The sequence below is a fragment of the Lycorma delicatula genome, chromosome 5 (genome assembly GCF_047948215.1).
Source record: "Lycorma delicatula isolate Av1 chromosome 5, ASM4794821v1, whole genome shotgun sequence".
Classification (NCBI taxonomy): domain Eukaryota; kingdom Metazoa; phylum Arthropoda; class Insecta; order Hemiptera; family Fulgoridae; genus Lycorma; species Lycorma delicatula.
In genome coordinates, this window is record NC_134459.1 from 24,086,864 (window position 1) to 24,112,918 (window position 26,055).

At 32.2% G+C, this 26,055-nt stretch overlaps 1 protein-coding gene across 1 annotated transcript in view; it reads right to left on the bottom strand.

Annotated features, from left to right (window-relative positions):
• LOC142324752 (neural cell adhesion molecule 2-like) overlaps positions 1–26,055 on the bottom strand; it is a 725,167-nt gene that overhangs the window by 662,509 nt on the left and 36,603 nt on the right. The window contains exon 3 of the mRNA XM_075365693.1: positions 20,547–20,755. Coding sequence (XP_075221808.1) covers positions 20,547–20,755 — 209 coding nt within the window. The remainder of the gene's footprint in view (positions 1–20,546; positions 20,756–26,055) is intronic.

Genomic DNA, 26,055 nt, shown 5'->3' on the forward strand with positions numbered 1-26,055 from the left:
TAATTATTTCAATTATTTATTATTTAAATAATTAAAACATTACTGTTAATTAGTTGAGGTTAGAGAGAGAAGCGAATGTAGGTTAAGTTTGGTTAATTTATATCTATTATTATAAGCAGCAAACTTCTGGGTTATTGTTAATATCACCCGATATAACCGTTAAATTACCAATTTTATAACAACCTATATTTATTTGTTTTATAAACATAATTTAACCAAACACGCTTCGCTAATAATAATTTAATAGTTGTTTATTTTTTATTATTATAAAATCTGATAAATATAATTTTTTAATTAATCATAACTTTTTTATAGACAAAGCCTAAAATTCTTAAAAAATTCGAGAATAAAAAACAGGAGAGATTTAATACAGAATATTCAAGCATAACTTGATTGATCCTATACAGATTATTGTTGTCTGTAGAAACGTGTTTATGAAAATAGAAAGTTTTTGCATTGAGTACAAAACGCAAGATTATAGGTAGAAACTATGAATTATGGAGCGGTATTTTAAAATAATTATTATAATATAAATTATTAAAAGATTTGTTATGACTTATAATTTTTAAATTTTGTTATTATGATATTAGCTACATTTCTTTAAACAGAATTATAAAATTTTAAGTAAATTCTAATTCAAAACAATAAAAAAAATTTAAATAAACGGAATAAAACATTTCTTTCCTTAAAGATTCTTTCAGTAGAAATGGGTTTACGGATGATAATGTAAATGATAGAAAAAAGACTGAAGATTATTACGTCACAATCTGAGGTTTCTAGTTTTACTAAAGTAATAACACTAAAATCGATCTCAAAAGATTTTTTTGTAAAGATTGTTTAAAGAAAGATAAAATAAATAAAAATAATAAAAAAATAATGATATAAGATTTTTCCCGAAGGACGTGATTTCTACAACTATTTTTCTCTCATTCGCAATATCTCTGTCTAATAATTACTTGAAATTTAAAAATAGTTTTTTCTACTCCTCTGCAATAAAAAAAAAATATTACAGAGTGATTGAACAACAATTTAACAAACTTTTAAGAGATATTCTACTGGTAAAAATAAAGAAGAAAGTTCATATAAACATAGGTTTGGAAACCCTTCTTCGTTAGTGAGTCTCGGCTGGCGAAAGATTTCACTGCTTTCTCCGCCTTCGGTAAAATTAAGCCTCGCTCTTAACCCTTGGAATCCAAATTAATAGGTAAATATAGTGGCTTAATATGAAATTTAACCTGAAAAATTGAAAAAAGTAGGTCTCTGGACTTTTTTTTAAAAGTTTTTGAGAAATCTTATGTGAAAGACAAACGATTGGGGTCGAAAACCCACTTTTTTAGGTTTACTGAAAAATAGTTTCGTTAAATGGATATTAAATACACACAAATTATAAACAATACTTGTAGAGAATTTGATTATGAGTAAACAAATAAAAAAAAAAAATTTTTGTGGTACAAGTGGTTGTAGTCGACGAGTCTATGGACGGTCTAAATTTATCTATCTTGTAGCTTGTAGCCTAGGTTCTAATTGAATATACCAAATTATTAGTGTACGGAGAAAATGTAATACAAGGAAGTTATTAGAATTCTCATTGCAGTAAAACTGATACGTAATAATCCTATTGAAATATGGAAAGCCACCAAAACTATATTCGTCGGGCAGTGCTGTATCCACCGTGGCGGAAGATATTTTCAGCAATTTATTTACTTGTTTGTAAATTGGTTTTATAATTTGATTTTTTGTATTTATTATTTTTATAAAATATTTCATTATTTTTTCTGTAATATTAAACATTTTGTTTCGTTTAATACCTAGTTTAAATCTGCCACATTTTTGTGTATTTTTTATCTTTTTTTTATAAATTTTAACAAACTAAATTTGTTTATTCGTTGGTATTTGTGTAACTGTTAGTTTTAGTTTCTATAGAATTTATTTATATTATTCTACTCAAAATAAAATTCTTTACAAGTTCTATTTAAAACTTTTATGTATTTATTAACCATCTAAGTTTTTACATCTAAAGTGTAATTTTCGGCCCCAATTTTTTGTCTTATACCCCAGATTTATCGAAATCTACAATGAAAAAAAAAAATAAATATAATTCTGAGAACTATTTATTTTTTTCAATTTTTCAGGTCAGATTTCATATAAAACCGTTATCCCAAGAATTATAGTCTGGCTTAACTTTACTGAAAGCGTAGAAATCTTTCGCAAGATGATAACAGCTAACGAAGCGTTTCTGAAACATAGTTTAAAGAAACATTAGTTTAGTAATAAAGAAAAAAGTAATTTTTTCTTTATTTTCACCAATAGAACATGCCCTGATAGGTTGTTACATTCTTTGTGAATCACTCTGTTCAATACATAATGAAATTAAAGTTACGAATTTAAAATTCAGGAAAAAAATAAAGAAACTTTAAAGATAAAACATATAAAACATCTGTATGTATTCCCCATAATTAATACTTTTGCTCATTCAAAAAAGTATATTTAAAGATTAATAAATTTCAGTTTACTTTAATTTAAAAAGTAAACTATAAAGAAATCAATTTTTATTAATTGAATTTCGTAATTATTTATATTCCAAACTATATTATTCTTTTGCTGATTTTAATTAATTTAGGAAAAAGCTGGAGAAGGTGTCCTCCAACATAGAATTCAATGTTCAAAAAATAGGGAGCCTAATAGGGTGATCACCAAAATCTGCTGATGGCTAGATTTCGTAAAATTATTACCTGGAATTTTAATGGCCTAACTAATCGGTGAGAGGAGTTAGAAGCTCTGCTCCTAACCGAATTCTTGGATGTCATCTTTACCTCGGAGACCAACTTCAACGAACGGAACGATCTTCGGCAACGAGGATACTCTTTATATACAAGTACGACAAAATCCCTTATTTCATTTGTATAACATTTTACATTTACCAACAATCTTTAATAGTACGTTCGAGCGCTTTCGGATTAGTAATTCATTCTCAGGAACATTGATGTGTTATAATTATAATTATTTACTTCACATATCATTACTTATATTAACTTGAATTTTATAACAATTGAGACCTTTATACTGACATAACGGATAACGTTTACAATATTTTACCGTTTGACTAGCAATTGTTATGTTTATAATTTTTTTTTAAATTCAAGTTGGGTTTCAATTAACCACACACCTCAGGAACGCTCGACCTGAGACTGTACAAGACTAGAATTTATTTACATTTTTATATATCATCCTCTGAAGTAATACCTTACGGTAGTTCATAAAAAGAAAAAAGTTATCTGAGAATGGTAGACAAGTTACTTTTTCCAGAATTAACGGCGAAAGGGATAGCTGACATCATTACATTTCAGCAAGACGGTGCTTCAGCGCAAGTTTCTTTGAATATCCGCAGGCGCCTCAATATTTTTTCAAATCGCTATATCGGGCGTGGATCAGAAGAGTTACCGGCTCAATTGCCGTGACCAGGAAGAAGCCCTGACCTCACTGCACCTTATAATGCTCTCTGTGGTTTTATAAAAGAGATTCGAAAATGCAGATACGTCAACAACGAGTAGCTCCAAGACGCTGTTTGGTCAGTATAATTAATGTCATAAGAAGTAAATAATTATAACACATCCATTTACCTGAGGATGGATTATTAATCCGAAAGCGCTCGAACATACTGTTAAAGATTGATGGTAACGAGCCGTAATTAATAAAATTAAGTAAAATGCCTTATATTCGCAAGGAAATCAAGAGATTCTGTTCACATTACAAACTACGGGTAGATAGTCATGTAAACTATTTAGCGCTGAAACTCCTAGGCTACAATGAGAATTTCCGTCTACTCAAACGCATTCACGTGCTGAACCTGGGGTAGTCTGAGTAACTCAGGCTGGGACGACACACTTTTAAGTGACGAGCATCTTCTCTGTGCCCGAGCATCTTCTTTTTCTTTTCCTTTGTCCTTTATTATTATTATTAAATTTTGGTTTTTTATTTGGGTTTTATGGGCTTTAGTACTTTTAATGAAGTGAATCTGTTCGAGTGCATCTATATAAATGAACTACTGTCTTATGTATTTATATTCGTATATCATCTTATATTTATTTCACATTTTAACTATTGTCTTTTGTGTAAATATGTAGGTTTGATTGAGGGGATTCATTAGAAACCCCTCATCAATTGCTTATGATAATTTTATTTACTTATGAACCGATTGTAAATAAACGATTCGTGGTAAAAAAAAACCTGAAAGAATTTTATTGGTTTATGTTTTAATATGTAAAATTGAAAAAAATGCCATATAGTTAAAGAATAATAAATTTTTACACCTGATATAACAAAACCAACAAAAAAGACAGGTAAAAATTATTATTTTTATTAAAAATAATATAAACTTATTAAAGTTAAATTATTATCAATATTATAAGTATATGTTAACACTTATTATTATTATTTTGTTTTTACAAAATTAAAATTGTTAAGAATTGTATTATTTAATAAACAGGAAATATACGGTTTAAAGTGCAATAATAGTATTCATAAATTAAAACATGCTGTACATTTAATTTATGAAAGGTAGTTCTAATAATTAAAATGCAATATAAGATTAAAATTGTGTGATATTTATTATTTTTAAATAAATTTAAATGAATAAAAAAAAATATATATATATATTTTTTTCATTATATTCTAGGCAAATTATTTTTAAAATATATATTAATTACAATGAAAAAAATTGTAGATTTACTGTAACTACAATGGGTAAATTTCCTTCCCTTTTACCGTTGTATTACTGCGTTTAGTGGTCAACCGTTCATTTTATTTTTCCCGTTTTTTCCAGAGAGGAAGCTTTTGACTTCAGCTTAACAGCCTAAGGCAACCTACAGTTTCTACCCCATCCATACAAAGTAATGACGTGGCCTAACTGCTAAGAGGATTAAGCTTCCACACAGTTCAGCAGAAATAGCTAAAATGAAAAGAGAGATGAACGAGGAGATGTCAAAGTAAACAATACTTTCTCCGTTACAATTTTAACTACCAGTATCAATTGAAACAAAGAGAGATAGAAAGAGAGATCATAATATATTGTGAGATAACCTATAAAAATGTGTGCAGTCACACTGTCAAAATTGTTTAATACAACTATGAAAAATTAAGGTTGCTTGAAAAATAGATATAGTTACACAGATACTCTGAAAATATAGAGTCTAGCATAAAATTCTGACGTAAAACTGAAATCACTATTTTACCACCTATACTATTAATAAGTAAATACATTTACGATTCTGTAATTATATCAAACCTAGATACATTAAAATAAAAGAAACTTATAAAAAAATCTATTACTCGTATTTTAAAATTATATCATCAAAATCACCGTTAAAAATGGAATAGTTTTATTTTTTAGAAATATAAATAATCTTAATTTCTACGTAATTAAACTTCTGAGAAGATAAAGTGAAAAAAAAAATGAGGAGATGGGTTGATCCACCTCCTCATGAAATTTATTATATATTAAGCTAAAAAAAAGGAAGGAAAGTTATAAAATCGCATAATCTGATATCTATTTTGGTTACTTTTAAAGCTGATGTTCAAATTATGTTCTTACTTCAGTAAAAATGTTTAGTACGGTAAATCCCATTAATAGCACTTATTTTAAATTCCAATAAAAATACGAGATGGGTGGGAAGTCCCTTTGTGATAGTATTGAAATTATTAGGAAACGTACAGCTTCTATGGATCTGAAACGTCTGTGTGGTTCTACCATGTTCAAAACACAACTGTATTCGTCTTCATGTCCGACTGTTTATCCTCAACAGCATATCGAGGGTGATCATATCAGTTGCTGACCGAACATCTTCTTGGAGCTACTCGTTGTTGACGTATCTGCGTTTTCGAATCTCTTTTACAAAATCACAGAGAGTATTAGAAGTTGCAGTGAGGTCAGGGCTTCTTCCTGGTCACGGAAATTGAGCCGGTAACTCTTCTGATCCACGCCCGATCTAGCGATTTGAAAAAAAAATATTGAGGCGTCTGCGGATATTCAAAGAAACTTGCGCTGAAATGTAATGATGTCAGCTATCCCTTTCGCTATCCCTTTTCGTTAATTCTGGAAAAAGTCACTTGTCTACCATTCTCAGATAGCATTTTTATTTTTATGGTTTCCCTAAGGAACTATCCTAAGGTATTTCTTCAGAGGATGATATATATATAACAATGTAAATAAAGTGTAGTCTTGTACATTCTCAGGTCGAGCGTTCCTGAGGTGTGTGGTTAATTGAAACCCAACCACCAAAGAACACCGGTATCCAAGCTCTAGTGTTCAAATCTGTATAAAAGTACCAGACCTTTACTAGGATTTGAACATTCTCAGTTAACAGTATTGATTAACTGCGCCATAGAAAAAAAAAGGTTCAAGATGTTCAGCTGTCATCCTAGCCCATATCATAACATGAGGCAGATGGTGTTCGATTTCCTCAAAAAGAGAGGAATGTCTTTCATCCAAAAAAAAATATATCGGTTACGAGAGCGTTGGTAAATCACACACTCGTCTGAGAACATGAAGTTCTTTTAATTGTTTTGCTCTCGGAAAGCGTTTATGCAATAACATACATGAAATAAACACACTGATTAAGATCATTATTACTCAACTCATTAACTGCAGCTAGACGAAAACAGTAAACTTTCAAGTAGTTCCGCATGTGGTCTCGTATTCTCGATCTTGGGATGCCTAACTATAAAACTTTTGTGCATTATTTCATCGGTGCTCGTTGAATCGATGCCTCCACAGCAGCACACGTCTCAGCTCGAGTGCTCGACCTTCCACTGCGTGGCGCATCAAGAACACTTCGCAATGCAGAAGGCTTCTTCTCCCATATCAGTAACGTTTACCGTGATGTTAACGATTTCTCAAAACGCACAGATATCATTCATAATGTATTTTAATGTTTTACCAGTTTATGGGGACGTTCGTGGACTCACAACAAGCTAACAAACGCTCTTTGACAGTGAACGTAATCGAATCCGCCATCGTTCAACACATTAGACTACGACTATTAATGTCTTACTATCATGGTTGAACACGCCCCCACCACGGCTTATCCACTTTTCCAGATAGCGATATCAGCAGTGAGAATTGGCAACAGTAAATCCCGATTAAGCTAGATTTATTACAGTGCAAAGTTATTTGTTATTTTCTTCCTTGTTATTTTTTCCAGTCAATAAAAGTTTAATGTAACTTTTTTTTATTGATTACATTAAAATAATAATTAATAAAATATAAATTTTGACATCTATTTTTTTTTTAAATATGAAAATGGTTATTACGATTAAAATCAAATCCGACAAATTTCTTATTTCATAATTTCCATATTTTAGGAGAAACAATTTCCTGATAATTGTTTAAGCTTTTTTTTAATGTCAAGTTTTATTTACAATCGGTTTCATTCATGCAGAAACAATAAGTAAACTGAATCATAATATAATCACATGTAAAGGAGCTTCCATCTAAATTCCTTAATGGAATACATTCAAAAGTCCACATATAGTACATGTAAGAAAGTACTTACATTAAGACCAAAGAACAACATTACGAACAACACAGTAAAATTAAACATAAAAATATCACAGTATGACGAATAACATAAGAAAATATGAAGCAGGAATGAAACAAAGAAATAGTGAAGGCATTATCAACAAGCTTCCAGACAAACACTGAGATGATGCACAAGACTCAAAATTTTACGCCAAGCATCATTAAGATCCTCCCAGGTCTAACCCACGGAGCTGCTTCAGCCCCCTAACATTTTCGTTATTGTCCAGAAGGTTCACAGCCAGATAGTTCACATCGTCGATAATTCTTAGTTTGTACTTTCATGAGAATCGTTGGATTTTTTCCCGAATGTACGGCAACCCCAGATGATTATGGATCTCGCCAAACATATTTATTTCACGTCAAACATAAAAATAATATGTTCTTCGACCCCAATCTTTTGTCTTTTGCCCCAAATTTCTCGAAAACTACTAAAAATATAGTTACAAACCTATTTTTTTTTCTTTTAATATTTCTATCAGATTTCATACAAAACTGCTAAATTTATCCCTTCGTTATTTTTTTTTTTGTTGAGTTCTTCAATATTTATCCCACCGCCCTGGAGCCGGATCAGCAACCAAGCATAAACACAGCTCCAGGGGGTACCATCGCCTCAAACTGCCTAATCGAGAACTGATGTTCCCCCAGACAATCGGGAGGGAGTCGTTCTTTAATTAGTCGCCATGCCTCTAATGAGGGGACCTTGTAGACATCTCCCCACTGGGACTCCGATCTTGACGACACGCCTCAAATGAGAAACCCCAAAGGGATCCCCCACCGGGACAACGAACTTACTTTGACCCCCTCATCGAAATTCGATTGGAACACGAAGGGAGTCCCTCTCCGTTCACCGGCAGCGGGACACCTAAGTGACTTAACCCTGTTGGACACGCCTGTCCCAACCAAGGTCTTACCCAAAACACAGAAAAAGAACTTCATTATTTGGTCTTGGTCCTGTAGCCACGTCACCCGAGAATTACAAAGGGTACATTTGGCCTCCGCTGGGCAATCCTTACGTAGATGCCCCGCTATCCCACAATTAAAAACAATGTCCTCGCCTATTGGGACCGCTGCAGGTCCCAGTCCGGTGTCCAATCCCCCAACAACTATAGCAACGCTCCTCAGCTGACCGGCTTGAAACCCTGCAAGACACCCACCTAATGCCTATACGGCGGTCCTTCAGCAATTTATCCGCGAGCAGAGGCGGAACCGCTACCTTTTCCACTTTTGTATACCCAAATGAAGGCCGAATTTACCTTTTAGTTTGGATCCCAAGAATTACATTCTGGCATAATTTTACGGAAGGCGCAGAATTAGGGTGAAACCTTTTGCCAACCGAAGCTATGCTGTGGAGCCTGTGATTATATGAACTTTCTTGAAATCACCCTATTTAATTCAATAAAAATAATATTTACGGAGCTATTAAATATTAAAAACTTTAACTGGTCGCCATTTTGGAATTTTTAAATGTAAAATTTACAAAGTATTTATTTTTGTAGAAGATATTGTTCAGTGAATCTTTACCGCAAATATCTTAATCAGTTCTCAAGATATAATTTTTATTTAAAAAATACAAAATGGCAGATAGAGGGAAAATGAAGCGAAATACGGCATTTTTGTCGAAGTTATAACGTTATGAATCAGTCCTTAAGTTTGGCCAACACTGCTCTAACACCATTGCCAGCTTGGAAAAACGGAATTTCTCTTCTTGCTTATATTAATTTGTACAATTAATTTTATATTAATTAAATCCTTAACGGTCGATAATTTCTTAAATATTCCCTCGTTTTTTAACAATGAAAGGGTGTTTCATAACAAAAATATTTTAAGATTTATATTAAATATTAAAGAAACTTTTTCTGAGATATCTAATAAAAGCATTTTCAATTTCAGATTTCTCTTGATAAAAAATATTTAAAAAAATATTACGAAGAGTGGAAAATTCCGTAAATAACTAAAATTGTTTGAGTTCTCGTTCCACCATATGCCGAGTACATTAAACAAACGACTAAAGAATTCTTATTATTGTCTAAGAGAATGCGTTGTTTTGAATTGTTATTGCCAAGTGGTTCCAAATTATTTTCCGTTGTTCCTGTATGAAAAGGGGATATAAAGGGTTTTGAAAGAGGGTATTGTTATTACACGCATGAACATATACTACAACGTTTACTAATATTGCGGGTCAAATACAGTCAGATTCTGAAATGAATACCAAAAACTACACAGGTTACGGTTAAATAAATATTACAATTTCATAGCAGGTTATTTGAAAGTAAATGTAACTGGTAAATTTTAAACTTACAAGCAACAGAATAAAGCAACTTTATTAACAAACACAAACGTAACTACATTAAACGAAGTCTAATATACGTAAATGCAGTAAAAAAAAAGTTTATAAAATACTAAAAATAAAATGGATTTTTAAAAAATAATATAATGAACTGTTGTAATTCAAAAAAAAAAAAGGTGTTACCAATAACGGGTAAGTAACTGTGTTCAGCCAAGCATTGTATAAATTCAATGTTTTCCGGCAATAGATTAAAATAAAACTACATAACGCAAAAGACACTGATTGTGTATATAAGCAATTCCAAAATGTATTAGAATAATTGAGATTCTACTTTGCTATCGCCGTTCTTCTGAAATGTTTAAAAACAAAAGTATCTTAAAATGGAAAACAAGATAATATGATTGAAATAAAAAAAAAATAATTAAAAATTCTCCCTTGTTGAAAAAAAAAAAAATAAATAAAAAATTTGATGTGGCTACAATATGACTTCCTTTTTTCATTCATTTAGCATGCGCAGTGATGGAACTACCTCATTCTCCGGCCGTAACATTGAACGGAAGGTTTTTTTTTGTTTTTGGAGGAAAGGTTTCTTGTCATTGTTTATTGAATTATTATTTATCGTAAAGATTTTTTTTACAATCAGAGGTTAATAATTATTAATAAATCAGTATATTTAAATTTAAAAAAAAAAGTTAAAAAAAAGGAGATGAAGTCTGATTCGAACCGATGTGCCTTACCCGTGTAAGATACAAATATTCCATTAATTAAATTTTTTTTTTGGCTATAACTCTAAAACCAATGAAAATAAGTACGTAATACTTATGATATGTTGTTTAAAAGCTCTCAATGAGTGCTTATTACTGCAGTTAAGAAAAAGTCCAAAATTCAATTTTTTTTGGATTTTGGGCTTTTTTTGATAAGGGGTACTTATTTTCATTGGTTTCAGATTTATAGCCAAATAAAATTTTAATCAAGGAAATATTTGGATCTTAGAAAGGAAAGGCTTATCGGTTCGAATCAGACTTCATCTCCTTTTTTTAAATTCTTTTCTTAATTTAAATGTTGTGATTTGTTAATAATTATTAACCTTTGATTATAAAAAAAAATTACGATAAATAATTATTCAATAATAACAATAAAAAAGATACGAAAAAATATCAGACATTATTAATAAAATAAAATTTTATGTACTATCATTTAAAAAAAATGTATATGTAATTTAATAGGCGTACAATAAGTCATGTGGTGTCCACATCAGATTTTTATGACTGTAATCCCTTCGCTTTATGAAATTTTATGAAAAACTTTGTCCAAAGATTTGGTTAAAAAATAACCACGAATAATTTTATTTTCAGATTAGTGTCAAAATACCATTTGTAAACGTTGTTAACACATTCGGTTATTGAGATATAAAATATTTCATAAAAATACCTTTTATTTATTATTTTGTTTCGCTACCCCCTGGGCTGGATTCACCGTGAAGCATAAGCATAGCCCACGGGATTGTCCACTCTAACGGATCGTTTCAGTGCCTGCTTCTAACCCCTAGGGTTAGAAGCATAAGGTATCTAGGCCCGACTATGTCGTTCCTGAAGCTCACCCTAGAGACCCGGACTCGGTCTTGATGCATTGACTCCAATGTGAGTATCTCACAAAGGGGGCCCACACCGGGTCTCGGTTTTTAACAGCTGCCTACCTCAAATCGAGTCATCCGGGGGCCGCAGCCGGGTCTCGGTCTTAACAGCTCGAGAGCGACGGAATTCTCATGTCTCATCGTTGCCGCTCATCCCGGCGACCATTATTCAGTATACGTACTGTAAATTAAATACCAATTTACACTGACTTATAGTAGTGTCCGTTGGTATTCTTCAACTTCTTCCAGAACAAGAGCATTCTAAATACCTCTACTGTAACACTTTCGGTTTGTGAGAAATGTAATTTTAATTAAAAATTGTAAAAAAAATCGCCCTCTCCTTTACACCTCCTTATAGAATAATTTTTCCTAAATTCTAACTTATTGCGTTACTACTATATAAAAACGATTTACCCTCCAAAATTTACCGCCTACATTTTAGTGGTATGTGCTGCATCGTGGCTGTGTGTTGATGAGTCCGTCAGGAGACTTGTTATAAATATATATAGATAATGAAATTGCATGTTATTTAATCAGTTTATTAAAGCGATAAAATATTTCAAGGTATTAACGTATATAAACTGTAATATTCTACCGATTCTGTTGAAATATATCTGTAGCACTACCGGTGTGTTGACTCTTTCCAGACTATCTCAGACTGACACTTTCAAATACTCAGTTTTTATAAAGATTTTAAATAAGATTCCTTTTCTTTAAAATATCTTCACAAGAAAAAACCAGCGTATTAAAATTTACAAGATAATTTAAACTGTTTCATAACTAAACTGAATGATCATGTGACTCAAAGCCATCTCATACCAACTTGTGCTTCGTCTCGGAATGTGAAATATTACCATTTCATACTATAAAACCAATAATTTCTGAAGTAAAATTGAGGCTTAAAAAGAGTCTTGACATATCGCTCTATAATATATATAATACATTTTGAAATCCCTCAGGGGTTTTTGAATTTTTAGAGGTACAAAAATGAGGTAAGTGGATACGAAGAAAAATATGTTATATTAAATATGTATGGATGTTTTATTACTGAATAAGTTTATACGTTCTATGTTCTAAGAGATGTAGAGAAATGAATGGCTTATTTCCAGTTTCCTACAGGCTCATCAAATCAAACATACGACTTCTCTTTAATTCAGTTTTTTATTTTTTATTTGTAACATTTGGGATTAATGTTATACAGTCTAAAATGTTACCTGGAAAAGCGGTATTAAATACAATCCAATTATTATTCTTAATATATTTAATTGAACAAATATTCTTAAATTTTAAGAATAAGTATTATTAAAATAAGAAACACAGAAGTGTGACAACTGCAACATTTCATTTTAATTTCTCGTACATCAAAAATATTCATTAGATTATTTTGTAGGGGAATAGTACGTGGGGTAAAAGTGATTAGATAAAGATCAGTTTGGTTTTAAATAGAGCATTGTTACAAGAGAGGCTTTATTAGCTTTCAAACTTAAAGAAGAAAGTTTTAAGACTTAAAAACAAGTTACAAGGGAAACTTAGAATGAATTAAGGTATTAATTAATCTAAAAATAGTATTTTTCATTATTGAAAATAGAATGAAACTAATACAATAAAAAAAAAAAAATTTACTATAGGAAAAAAAGAGACATAAAAATATAGGTTAAGCTCTGATTAAGAAGATAGTAAGACAAGGTATACAATTTTGTGGAAGGAAAATCTATCCAAGTTGCTTTTCAATCCCTTTGTACATACAAAAAACAATATAGGAAATGTTTGAAAACGACGTAAATATCCAAGAAGCAAAAACAAAACGAAATTGTAAACATTCATTAATACTGTTATTTAGAAACCATGAATGAATTTAAAGAGATTCTGAATTCTGAAACTTACTGTTGGGAAAAGATTTATGCTCAAAACAAATAAGACTAAAACAAAGGTTTTCCAAAAATAGAATAATGAGGAATTAAATGTTGAGATAGAGGAATATAATACACCAGACCAATTTCGTTACTGAAGGAGTAAAACAATATATAAAAAAGAAATGAGAGATCTCACACAGAAAATAGAATGAGGCTGATTGAATATAGATACATAAATTACATATAAATTCTTTAAATTATTTGAGTGAAATTATAATAACTTTTCTATTCATATAATGAAATTTTTAGTTAGACATTAAGATATCAATTTTAGTTGACTAGGACATAAAGACAAAAACTGTAAATAAAAATAACAATTTGAATATATGTAAAACAAATAAATTAGGATGTAGGGTCCAGTAAGTATGCGGAAATTAAAAACTTTTCCCAAATTGGAAAGGAATGGAGAAGAGTAACAAATCAGACGACTAAACTGATGATAAAAAAAAACATTAAAAATGCGCAACAGAATAGCTTTTAATGAAAAAACTAGACTTCTATCTCAACCACCAAAATGTTGTAAAAATATTTAAACTTCTACTGTACGTTCACTCTTTATAAAAACACTTTTTTTCAAATACTTCATACTGAACTATATATTTTAGTCTGCCATTTCATTTACTAAATCCAAAATATATTAAACGCAATTGAAAAAAAAAAGATTAATTTTCTAAGTTTCATTGTATGTTTGTACGATTTTATGTGCGCGCGTGCACGTATATTAATATCATAAATTACGTTCTTCTGCAATTATATTAAATCTTTTCTTATATTTAATAAATTATTTTGATATAATTATACTTTTAAATAAAATTGGAAATTAATATTTTTCAAAGTAAATATACATAGAACACAGTTGTATTCTTTAATTAGCAATAAATGGCACCCACAGTTCTACATTATCTTATATACTCGTATACAAAAAAATGAATGTTTGCTTATCCCGATTGCGTTCCTATACCATTCACCCGATTGCGACTGGATGAATGTTGCGATCAAGTTGTGTGCACGCCCGCGAAGGTTTCTGAATTAGTTTCAACCCGCTAGGTGGCGCTGGAATCAGATAATTCGAAAAACTTTATTTATGGTCCGATTTGGCTCATATTTAGAATATGTGTTACATGGAAAGAAATACCTCTACTGAAAATGGACCCGCTAGATGGCGCTGGGGTCGACATATTTGGAAAAATTACATTTATGTTCCGATTTGGCTCGTATTCAGAATATATATTAGTAACGTGCAAAGAAATATTTTTGCGTAAAAGAGATGAAGGGAAAAAGGGAAAGTGGAAAGAGGGGTTCGGTGGTAGAGGGGAAAAAGGAATAAAACGAAAGGTTACATTTTGTGGTTCGGTAATATATATATATATATATATATATATATATATATATAATAGCGAAGCATTACCGAATAATAAAGATGCATTAGGGTCTGCTAGTCTATTATAAAATAGCTTTACAATTACTAAACACTAAAAATTAATTATTTATTTACTTAATTGCTATTTTAATATGTAATTTATTACTTATTCTTGAAATAGTCCAGGCGGTATGTGTTTTAAAATTGGCATATTTGGAATTTTTCTACATACTCGTTAATATTTACTTTAATGCCTCTCGGATATCATCAGAAATTTTGATATGCGCCAGGAAAAAGGGGTACGTAAATCTTTATTAAACAAAATGTAAAAAAAAAACCAAAAATATCAATTTTTCTTCTACTTCCCTAGATAACTCGATAAATGTTCGTTTTAGAAAAAAGATCGAGTGAAAAAGAGTTATATTATTAAATTTTACACACAATATCATCGGTTGCAAATCGAAAAATACGTTATTATTGATGCAAAAGTAGCAATAATTGTCAAGAAAATGAAAAAATTTTTTGGGAAATTTTTTTCGAGCACTTATACATAGGACCTTCAGATTTTGCCTAAAAGAACTTTTTGATATGATAAAATAACACGTCAAATTTCAATAAAGTCGGTCCCATAGCTTTTGCAGAATAATTATGCAATCCAGATTTAAAAAAAAAAGTGCGACTATTCTAAATTACTATAATTAATTATTTTAATTAAATTTTTATTTAAAGTAGATTTCACAAGAAAGCTCCTATTGTAATGGATACCATAGAAGAGGGTGTTGTTTTCTAGAAAGACCATTCACAATTGCATGATTTTAAAAAAATTGTGGATTTTTTAAATTTTTACTCCAATAATAAGAAAACGGAAAATGACAAGTGTTGTTTTATACATTTTACACATTAAAGATTGATGATTCTAGTGGTGTAGTTAAATTTTTTCTTCGGTTTTTTTTTATCCACAGTTACACAACAGTTGTCTGCCAGTAATATGGTCCTTAACATAATGGTTTGTATAACCAAGATCAAAATTAATCAAAAATGGTTATATATTTCCATAACGTTCTTATAAATTAGCAGCTTCATTGACTAGAAAGTAGCCTAAGAAACTAGCTGAGCGTGGTGGTAACATTCCACCACGCTCTGATTCGGCTGTATTTTATATATATATATATATATATATATATATATATATATATATATATAATGTGAAAATAGGAGGAGAAAAGATTATGGAGGTAGAAGAATTTTGTTATTTGGGAAGTAAAATTACTAAAGATGGACGAAGCAGGAGCGATATAAAATGCCGAATAGCACAAGCTAAACGAGCCTTCAGTAAGAAATATAATTTGTTTACATCAAAAATTAATATAAATGTCAGGAAAAGATTTTTGAAAGTATATGTTTGGAGTGTCGCTTTATATGAAAGTGAAACTTGGACAATCGGAGTATCTGAGAAGAAAAGATTAGAAGCTTTGGAAATGTGGTGCTATAGGAGAATGTTAAAAATCAGATGGGTGGATAAAGTGACAAATGAAGAGGTATTGCGGCAAATAGATGAAGAAAGAAGCATTTGGAAAAATATAGTTAAAAGAAGAGACAGACTTATAGGCCACATACTAAGGCATCCTGGAATAGTCGCTTTAATATTGGAAGGACAGGTAGAAGGGAAAAATTGTGTAGGCAGGCCACGTTTGGAGTATGTAAAACAAATTGTTGGGGATGTAGGATGTAGAGGGTATACTGAAATGAAACGACTAGCACTAGATAGGGAATCTTGGAGAGCTGCATCAAACCAGTCAAATGACTGAAGACAAAAAAAAAATATATATATACATATATTTCATTTTCTTGTGGACACGATAACTGCCGTAATTTTGTGCCAATCACTTTCAAATTGATACATAAAATATAACGACCCAAAATCTCGGTGAGTTCGTTAATGGACAAAATCGGACCATTGGGGTGGGAATAGTGGAGGACTTTTTCGAAAAAAAAAATATCGCTGTAACTTTCTTATTAAGTAAAATATCGAATTTGTTTAAAGTTCCTACTATTCTTTGGATAAGGGTCTAAAACTTATATAAGCAACTATTGGCCCAGGAGGTGGAAAAAATTGACTTTCGAAGACAAAAAAATTCATACAACCATTAATAGGCACAGTATTGAATCGGTTTAAAGAGGTCATTACTCCTCTAAACATTACCTAAAATTTTTGTCTGAAACAACTTTTGATATGAACAACCCTTACGGGAAAGGATGGCCAAATGCTGTTGGAATTGTGAGAAAATGGGGCTTATCGTATTCTAAACTCGTGAAATTTTTTTCATATGCAATCATTGTCATATCGAGTAAATTTGAAATTTTTCTTAACTTTAAGGTAGAAATCTTTTTTATTCCCTACTTAGCACCGGTGAAATCTACCTCCACCTTCCGGCGTGCCGAAAGGGAATTTTTTTTTTTAAACAAATTGAATATTTTCTCATATATTATATAAATTAATTTAAAAAGCACAGCTAAAAGTACTAAAAAGACGCTACTTTAATAAAAAAAAGTTTCGATTAATTATCTTCAGAGATATAACCGATCATAGGTGACCGTCAGTGCGCAACATTTGGAATAAATTGTTATTGATAAATTAATAGATCGATATTTAGCAATAATTTGTGTTTGCCGGTATTATATTTAATTTTGTAATTTACAAGACATCGATTTAAAAAAAAAAAAACTATTTGTTATAAATGCAATTTTGTTAAAATTTGAAGTTGTTTGAAAAGTTCCCTAGGCTCTCCTAATTAACCGATTTAAATTTTTCAAAATGCATTTGAAATTTAATATGCTCTTTTATATGTGATTAAATTTTCAAGTACGTCGTGACTTATTTCAGGCTCTACACAATTTGGAAAAATCGCATTTTTTTTCTTAATTCTGGATTGCAAAATTATTGTGCAAAAAATGAATGACTGATTTCTTTTTTAATTTAGCGTGTTGCTTTATCACATCAAAATGTTATTTGAGACGCAAAATTTGAAGGTCTTATGTATAATACAAAGTACCCGAAAAAAATTCCCCCAACATCTTGTTTTTTTAAAAATTAATTGCTATTTTTGCATCAATAATAACGTATATTTCGATTTGTAATCGATGATATTGTGTGTAAAATTTAATAACGAAACTTTATTCTCTCGATCTTTTCTCTAAAACGAACAGTTATCGATACAATAGGAGAAAAATGGATATTTTTGCAATTTTTTTACATTTTGTTTAATAAAAATTTAGCACACCTCATGGGAGTATCATAATTCTGATGATACTCCCGGAGCCATTTAAGCAAAAATTATTGATCATATAGAAAAAGTCCAACCCAAAACAAATGCCACTTGGACCATAATATTTATTACATATAATTACTCTAACATAAACTGTTTAAATGTTTTTTTCAAAATACTGCTTCACCTGATACACAGGAATTGTATAGGTAATCTATTCCACTAGAAATCCCTCCTCCTTTCCACTGCTTCCTTCGTCCGAAGTGTCGCCCTAGCGAATTCCTCAGCTGCTCTCCGGCTGTTCTCCGAGTGTAGCATATACGCCGTCAGATCTTCCGGCTCTAAGCCATTGATTCCACGTCCGCACGTCCGCAGTGCTCTTCCCACTCTGGACAGTGGAACAGCGTATGCTCTACTGCGTCTAGGGCATCACAGTACATGCAGTAAGGTGACTCCCGCCTGCGAATACCATACAAGTACGACTCAAAATTGCAATGACCCGTCATCAACTGTGTAACATGGTAACTAATATCTCCATGTTTTCTATTCCATACTACCAGGTCAGGTATTATTCTCCTAGTTCAGGCTGCTTTTCTCCCAGCCTCCAACGTTCTTGCCAGACACGCAAGGTGCCCGATCTAACCTCGGTTTTATTCCCACCAACGCATCTGCTGATTTGTGCTTTCCCAAAATATCAATGGGAGGGACTCCCGCGAAAATTACGTTTGGACGCTCTTGGGGCCGCGTGTAAGGTCATTACCAGACTCAACGGAGATAAAGCTCTTACGGCCCTGTCACAGTTTGCCAGTACATGTTTGCTGAATTTACAAGATTTATCTATATAGTTGAAATTAATTCTGTTTTATGGTTTTCCTAAGTACAGTACAGCAGCTTTAATGCATATCTCACTACTTAAAACGTATTACTGTTGCTTCATCTTTTTAACGTATAAGTAACTGATTATTTTTTATATTTCATTTTCAAATTAAATTTTGTAAGATCCTTCTATTACGTAATATATATTTTTTATATTCGTGGTAAATTCATAGAAACGGTAAAAATTTTATAATTAAGGAATTCATTTTTAATAAATATATATATAAATTATATATATATATATATATATATATATATATATATATATATATATATATATATATATATATATAAATAAATATAAATAAATATAAAAAAATTATTTATTAAATTTATATAAATTATATAATTTATTATTTATTAAATATTATTATTATTTATAATTATATTAAATTATATTATTATATTATATTATATTATATATATTATATATTATATTATATTATATTATATTATAATTATATTATATTATTATTTATTTATAATTATATTATTTATTAAATTTATATAAATATAAAAATTTATTTATAAATAAATATATATAAATAAATATATATATATATATAGTAAACTATATTTTGTTGCTTATTTTTATAGAAAGTTACAGCTATATAATGTAGCATTTTTATATTACTATACAACTTATTATTTAAATAATTGAAAACTTTTTAAAATGTCATAAAAAATTATCGAATAAGCTAACATTTAAAAAAAAGTAATAACTATAAACAAAACAGTTAAAGAGTACAGAAAAACCTAAGATTAATCGTCGTAGTCTGTCACAGATGTAGTAAACACTTAAGATGAACGATAAGTAAGCAGTTTGTTCATGTCAACCGGAGTGGAGCAGTAGTATTTAAATACAACACACCGACTGTATTTCAAGTCTTAATAGATTCTTGTTTATTGATTTTTTAAAATTATATTTAGTCAAAAAGAAACAATCCGGATATTGGAAAATAAAAAAAAAAGTAGTGATCCAACATTTATGGTATTGTTTTTTTTTTATGATGAATATAAAAACGAAAATTCGATATTGTTTTCTAATATATAATTACCAATTTTATAAATATTAAATTAAATTTAAATTTCATTGTATAGAAATAACTTTTCGAATCAAAGCAAATTATAGAAAATCAAATTCGGTTATAAATTGAAAAAAAAAAATTAATTAAAAAGTATAATCTAACTATCCACTTACCAATTCAGTGTATTTGTTTCAGTTTTACCTGTTTCAACTTTTTAAATTGAACTCATTCGACTAACCGTAATAAATAATTTTTGATCGATAAAAAGGTTGTAACTGAATTCGAGATCAGAAACATAATTTAAAATAAGTCGATATAACAATAGTGAACACGCAATCGAATTCCTGGTTTGTCGATTTAAAAAAGAACTTTTATAAATTATTTAAAAGAACTAAAAAAAAGTTTTAATTAATTAAAGAAAGGTTTATCCTTATTTATCCTTTCAAACGGATTAAAATTGTAAAACAGTGTAAAATTGTATACAATAAAGAAGGGATAATAAAGAAAATAAATGAACAGTTACAATATTTTATTATAACGAAAAATATTCTATTATAAAAAGAATGTTAAATAATACTATATATTTAACGTAAAATATAAAACTTACCGATAACGGTGAGATTAAGAACAGAATTTCTGGTAGGAGAATGCCTGAAGTCGACACGGCACTTAAAACTGCCAGCATCAGATTCAAGTACAGACTCCAAAATCAACTCAGAATGTGGGGGAGATACTGTGTAGTGCCCTCTACCACCGAGAACTTCTTTATCTGCCCAGTGACTTCCTGCTTCCACTTGACGACCTCGTAAATCAACACTGTCACACAAATAAAAATGCAAATTATAAAAGATTTAAAAAAGAAATCGGTAAAAGTTTTTTGATATCATATTGTTTATAACTTAAAAATATAGCATAAAATAAATATTTTAAAGTACACCTGCATAAACTTAGCATTAAATTAATAGATTAAAGTTAAATATATAACTTAAATAAATTATTTTAAAATAGTAAATTTTTGAGAAAACTCTAAATATCTAATAAATTTTAATAAGTTATAATTAAACGCCCGAAAAAGGGGGTTGATTTATTATTTTTTTAAAGAAATTGAGAAACTATTATTCTCTGAAAAATATTACGGTAAAAAACTGTTTACATATACGTTTTTTTACAATAAAATTTTAGTCTAGACTGTCATAATATAAGTACAGCAAACTTACATCATAAACTAACCAGGGACATATACATAACCCTTATATTTACTACCTGCGGACGCCATCAGATACGGGAGCGGATTGTCCGCGGCCTCTTCACGTCAAGGCGACCCTCACATGTACGCGGGACCCTTAATCCCTCACTCGCGTATCTGTCCGCCTCCGCACTCTCCGACACCGCCTATTTTTTCGTGACTCCTCCCATGCTTGGAGGTCTCTCATGATTTTCACGTACGTGGTGATCGCTTTCCAGTTTTCTTTCTTTTCTATCATTATGTCCATCAGCTCCTCAGGCTGGAACATCACTTCCCTGCCTAGTATGTCAAGTAGCTCTGTCTTAGGTCTGTCGTATCTCGGACAGTGGAAGAACACTTGGTATGGCGTTTCCTCCTCCTCGCATACTGGGCAGTTCTGTTCATCGTCGAGGCCGTACTTATGAAGGTACGCTCTGTATCCCCCATGACCCGCCATAAACTAAGGCAGTAATCCAGCGAGCCATGAACTCTCCCTCGCCAGCTCCTTACATCTCTCAACAGGCGGTGTGTCCATCTGCCTTTTGTGCTGCCGGCCCACCGTTCTTGCCACTTCTTCTCCATCTCCTCCGTCAGTGTGCGTGTCCATCTTCTTCTGTCTGCGGGTTAGAGGGCCCCAAGCACACGTAATTTTATCTGTATTTCGATTACCAGATCTATCGGAAGGATTCCCGCAAGTACTTCTACCGCATTCTTCGACACGGTCCTGTATGCTGCTGTGATTCTTAGGCACCCCTGTCTAAGGACTCCATCATACCTTTGTACTTTTGGTACTTAGTTACTTCCCCCCATACCTCTGCTCTGTAGAGTAGTTTGAATAAACTACGCTTGCAAGTAGTGTCCTCCTTTGCTGCCTCGGGCCACGGCAGTTCGGGAGTAGGGAGAAATTAACTTCCTTGTTCTTTCGGTTTCTTCACATGCCTCCTTTACGTGTGTGCCGAAACGAAGCCAGGGGTCTATTCAGACTTACCCGCTGTTCGTGACTATTCTTTGTCCTTCCAGTGGTATCACTATGGTGGGTCTTCGTTTGGCCTTTGTGATCACGACGTTTTCTGTCTTTTCGGGCACCATCTGCAGCCTGACCTCGTTCATCCATCCGCTTATTGTGTTGAAAGCATTGGTTATCTTCTCGACTGCCTTTCTCCTGTTCTTGGCCTCAGTTACGAAGGCCAGATCGTCAGCGTAGCCCAGTAAGGAAACTTTTGGGGGAAGCGGGAGCCGGAACACCCCATCATACGCAATATTCCATAAAGTCGGACTAAGTACCGACCCCTACGGAACTACCCTTTCGATGATACTCTCCACTATCCCATTCTTCACTTCACAACGCAATTTACGCCCGGTCAAATACGACATTATAATTTTTGTTATGTATGGAGGAACTCTCCGTGTTATCAAGGCCCTGCCTATTCCTGCGTGTGAGACACTGTTGAAGACGTTTCTCACATCAAAGTCACCAGTCATGGAAGTCAAAGTCAGAGGCAGTCCATGCATGGACTGCCTCTGACTCGGTTTTCTTCTCTCCTGATGATCCCTTCAGTATTCGACGGACAGCAGCCACTGCATCAAGAGCCGATCTGACCCTCCGAAAACCATATTGATTCTTAGAGAGGCCACCCTTTTCTTCTATCGCATCTTCTAATCTCCGCTGAATCAACCGCTTAAACAACTTGGCTAGTGTCAATCATGGCGAGAGGTCTGTATGATGAGGGCAGTTCCGGGTCCTTTCCAGGCTTTTTCACAAGGACTAGTCTTTGTGTTCTACATTTTCCTGCGAAAATGCCCTTTCTTAGGCAGGCGCTATATACGTCCAATATCGTATCGGACCGAGCCCTGGCCGCCACATTTATAACTAAGTTCGGTAGATGATCTGGGCCAGGAGATTTGTCCGCTGACATGCGGGCAACTGCCGCCGCGAGGTCGGCAACGGTGAACGGCATCGGGAACGCCGTTCCTGTCTCGATATCTTCCGTCAGTGGGTTCCCATGTGGGAAGAGTCCCTCTATAATGCGTCTAACCTCCGATCACTCCCGTGAAGCAGGAGCTCAGGTTTTTAACTCACTTCTCACAAGAAGCTAATACGGTCTCCCGCATGGGTCATTCTCTACTTCGGCCAGCAGTTTCCTCCAACATTCTTTCTTAGACTCCCTTATTAGGTTATTTAGTTCTTTCTTGCAAATTTTATATTGTGAAATTTTATTTTATATTCCTGATCTTGGGCTAATTCCATTTTTCTTGGGGCCTTATTGTAGTATGTAGCATTTTGTATCTTCTGCATTCTGTGAGATTTTGCTGTCTGGCTGCAGATTTTTTTTTGTGCTATCCGATGTATGCATTTTTAGTGTTGTGTTATTGCACTGATGGTGTAATGTTAATGAATGTCTTTTTTCAGGCGTATTTTTATGTTCTTGCTGTATTTTTTGATGAGTTTTCTATGTTTATATTGTTGTGAGACTTATTTTCCTGAGTTTTTCTTCTCTTGTATTTGTTTCTTTGTATATAGTTTCATAATCAGTTTTCTGTATCTTGATATATGGTGATGTATCTTGTTTGCTGTTGTTTTGCTTTATGATGCGATTGCACATTGACGTATGAGTGTGCGAGTGGGACTGCAACCCCCCCTTCAAGAACGAATGATTTGTTAGCGGTTTCAGGAAAGGTGATAGCGAAGGGTGGCGGTTTAGTGGGTAGTGCGCAGGTTTACGTACCCATATTAATAACATCTTGCGGCACCTGTTAGCGAGCCCGACACTGCTTAGGCATCTGTATATGGGATTCTCCACCACTCTAACAAAAAAAAAAAGAAAGTCTAGATGGCCATTTCGATTTTCTATTGTGAAAAATTCAACCTCAGTAAAACTGGAAAAGAATGTGTTGGAGGGAATATATTTGTTATATAGGATACTAATAAAGTATGGGAACTCTTTAAGAATGTTTCGATCAAATATATATAAAAAAAATTAAATTAGGAAATGCTTCTACCTCGAAACAATCTTTTTTACTTCCTTGTACGAAATGAAGGAAGTATTGTGATCGCGAAAATTTCGGTTTCCCGATTTCAACGGAAATATCCATTTTGACCATCCCTGAATCCATTTTGACTAGTTTCGGTGTGACATCTGTACGCACGTACGTATGTGCGTATGTATCTCGCATAACTCAAAAACGATTAGCAGCAGGATGTTGAAATATTGGATTTAGTACTATTGTAACATCTAGGTGTGCAACGACCCTTTTAATTGCAATCGACTGAACCAAAAGTATCCAAAAAAGCCAAATATCCCAAAAACATTAGATTTTCGACTATTTCTTAACTGCAGTAACAAGCCTTCATTGAGAGCTTTTCAACAATATATATTACTTTGTAGTTATTTCATTGCTTCCTGAGTTATAGCCAAATAAAGTTTTAAATAATGAAATATTTGGATGTTACAAGAAGAAGGCACATCGGTTCGAATCAGACTTCATCTTCTTTTTTTAATTTAAATTTTATTGATTTATTAATAATTATTAACCTCTGATTGTAAAAAAAATACGATTAATAATAATTCAATAATAAAAAAAAATATGAAAAAATATCAGAAGTTATTACTGAAATAAAATTTAACGTACTTTTAAAATTGTGTATATGTAATTTAATAGGTGTACAAGGAAGTCAATTGGTGTCCGCATCAGATTTTTTACAGTGAGAATATCAAACCTTTAAGCGTCCAGGGGAAAATTCAAAAGTGTGAACTGGAAAGGGTAAGGTACTCTTACCATATCATATCATCTTAAAATTGACGAAAGAAACATCGAGCTAAGTCAAACTTAACGTAAATGGTAATTGTTTAATATTTTTCACAGCTAGTTTTTTCATTCTAGTCTACAATACATCCCAGATAATGATTTTTGCTATGTTAACGGTTCCTAAACTTTATTACCAGCCTGTATATATTTTACTTATTTCATTTTATATATGTAAGAAAATAAGTAAATAAATTCATAAAAAAAATATAAAAAATAATAACAAATATTATCCTACTCTACAAAACGGTATTTGCATATGTTTGTGTGTCTGTGTGTGCGTCCCCCTTAGTTTCGCGCCGGAATATATCGATAACTAGCGAAAAATCCCAATTCGTTAGTACATGTCTCAGGTACATACTTGTTATATCATTATATATCGTGTATATATATATATATATATATATATATATATATGTATATTCGAAATAAATATCACGTTTTGGGAAAGTTTTTGTTTTTGTGTTATACGTAGAAGGAGGCCAAAATATCTGCTCGCAGATACTACAACGCGCCCGTATGTGGTTACGTCGGGTTTCAGTCAAACCGACCCGGATCGATCAAGCCGGACCGACTAAACCCCTCCGCATCAAATCTGCGACATGTACGATACCAACCTTTCGGCATCACTCGGAACACGCTACCCCGTTGCGTCACCGGACGTCAGGAGAAGAGAAGCCAAGCAGCAAAGAATGGAAACCACAATGATCACCAACCCCGGCGACGAGGCAACCCACTATGTGTATGAATGTATACTCATACACACTTTTCCACACCGTGGTTGTCTTCTGTCTGAGTTGAATGGAGTCCCGACAGCTTCTCCGACAGAAGCGACCTGTATAACCCTCACATTCCTCAGCTGTCGAGCTGTCAGCCCCCTCAAACGATCCTACGAATCGTCCTCATATAGAGATACTTCCATGCCGGTCTTCTCCAGTCATCTTCACTTTTAGAATGTTGTAACATATCTTGGATACAGCATTCCCCAACCGAACTCTGAGAGGAGCATATTTCCCACAATGCATCCCTCGTCGAGTGGTCCAGTGATGTCGCAGCAGAAAGGTCCTCCTTTTCCCATCGGATGTAG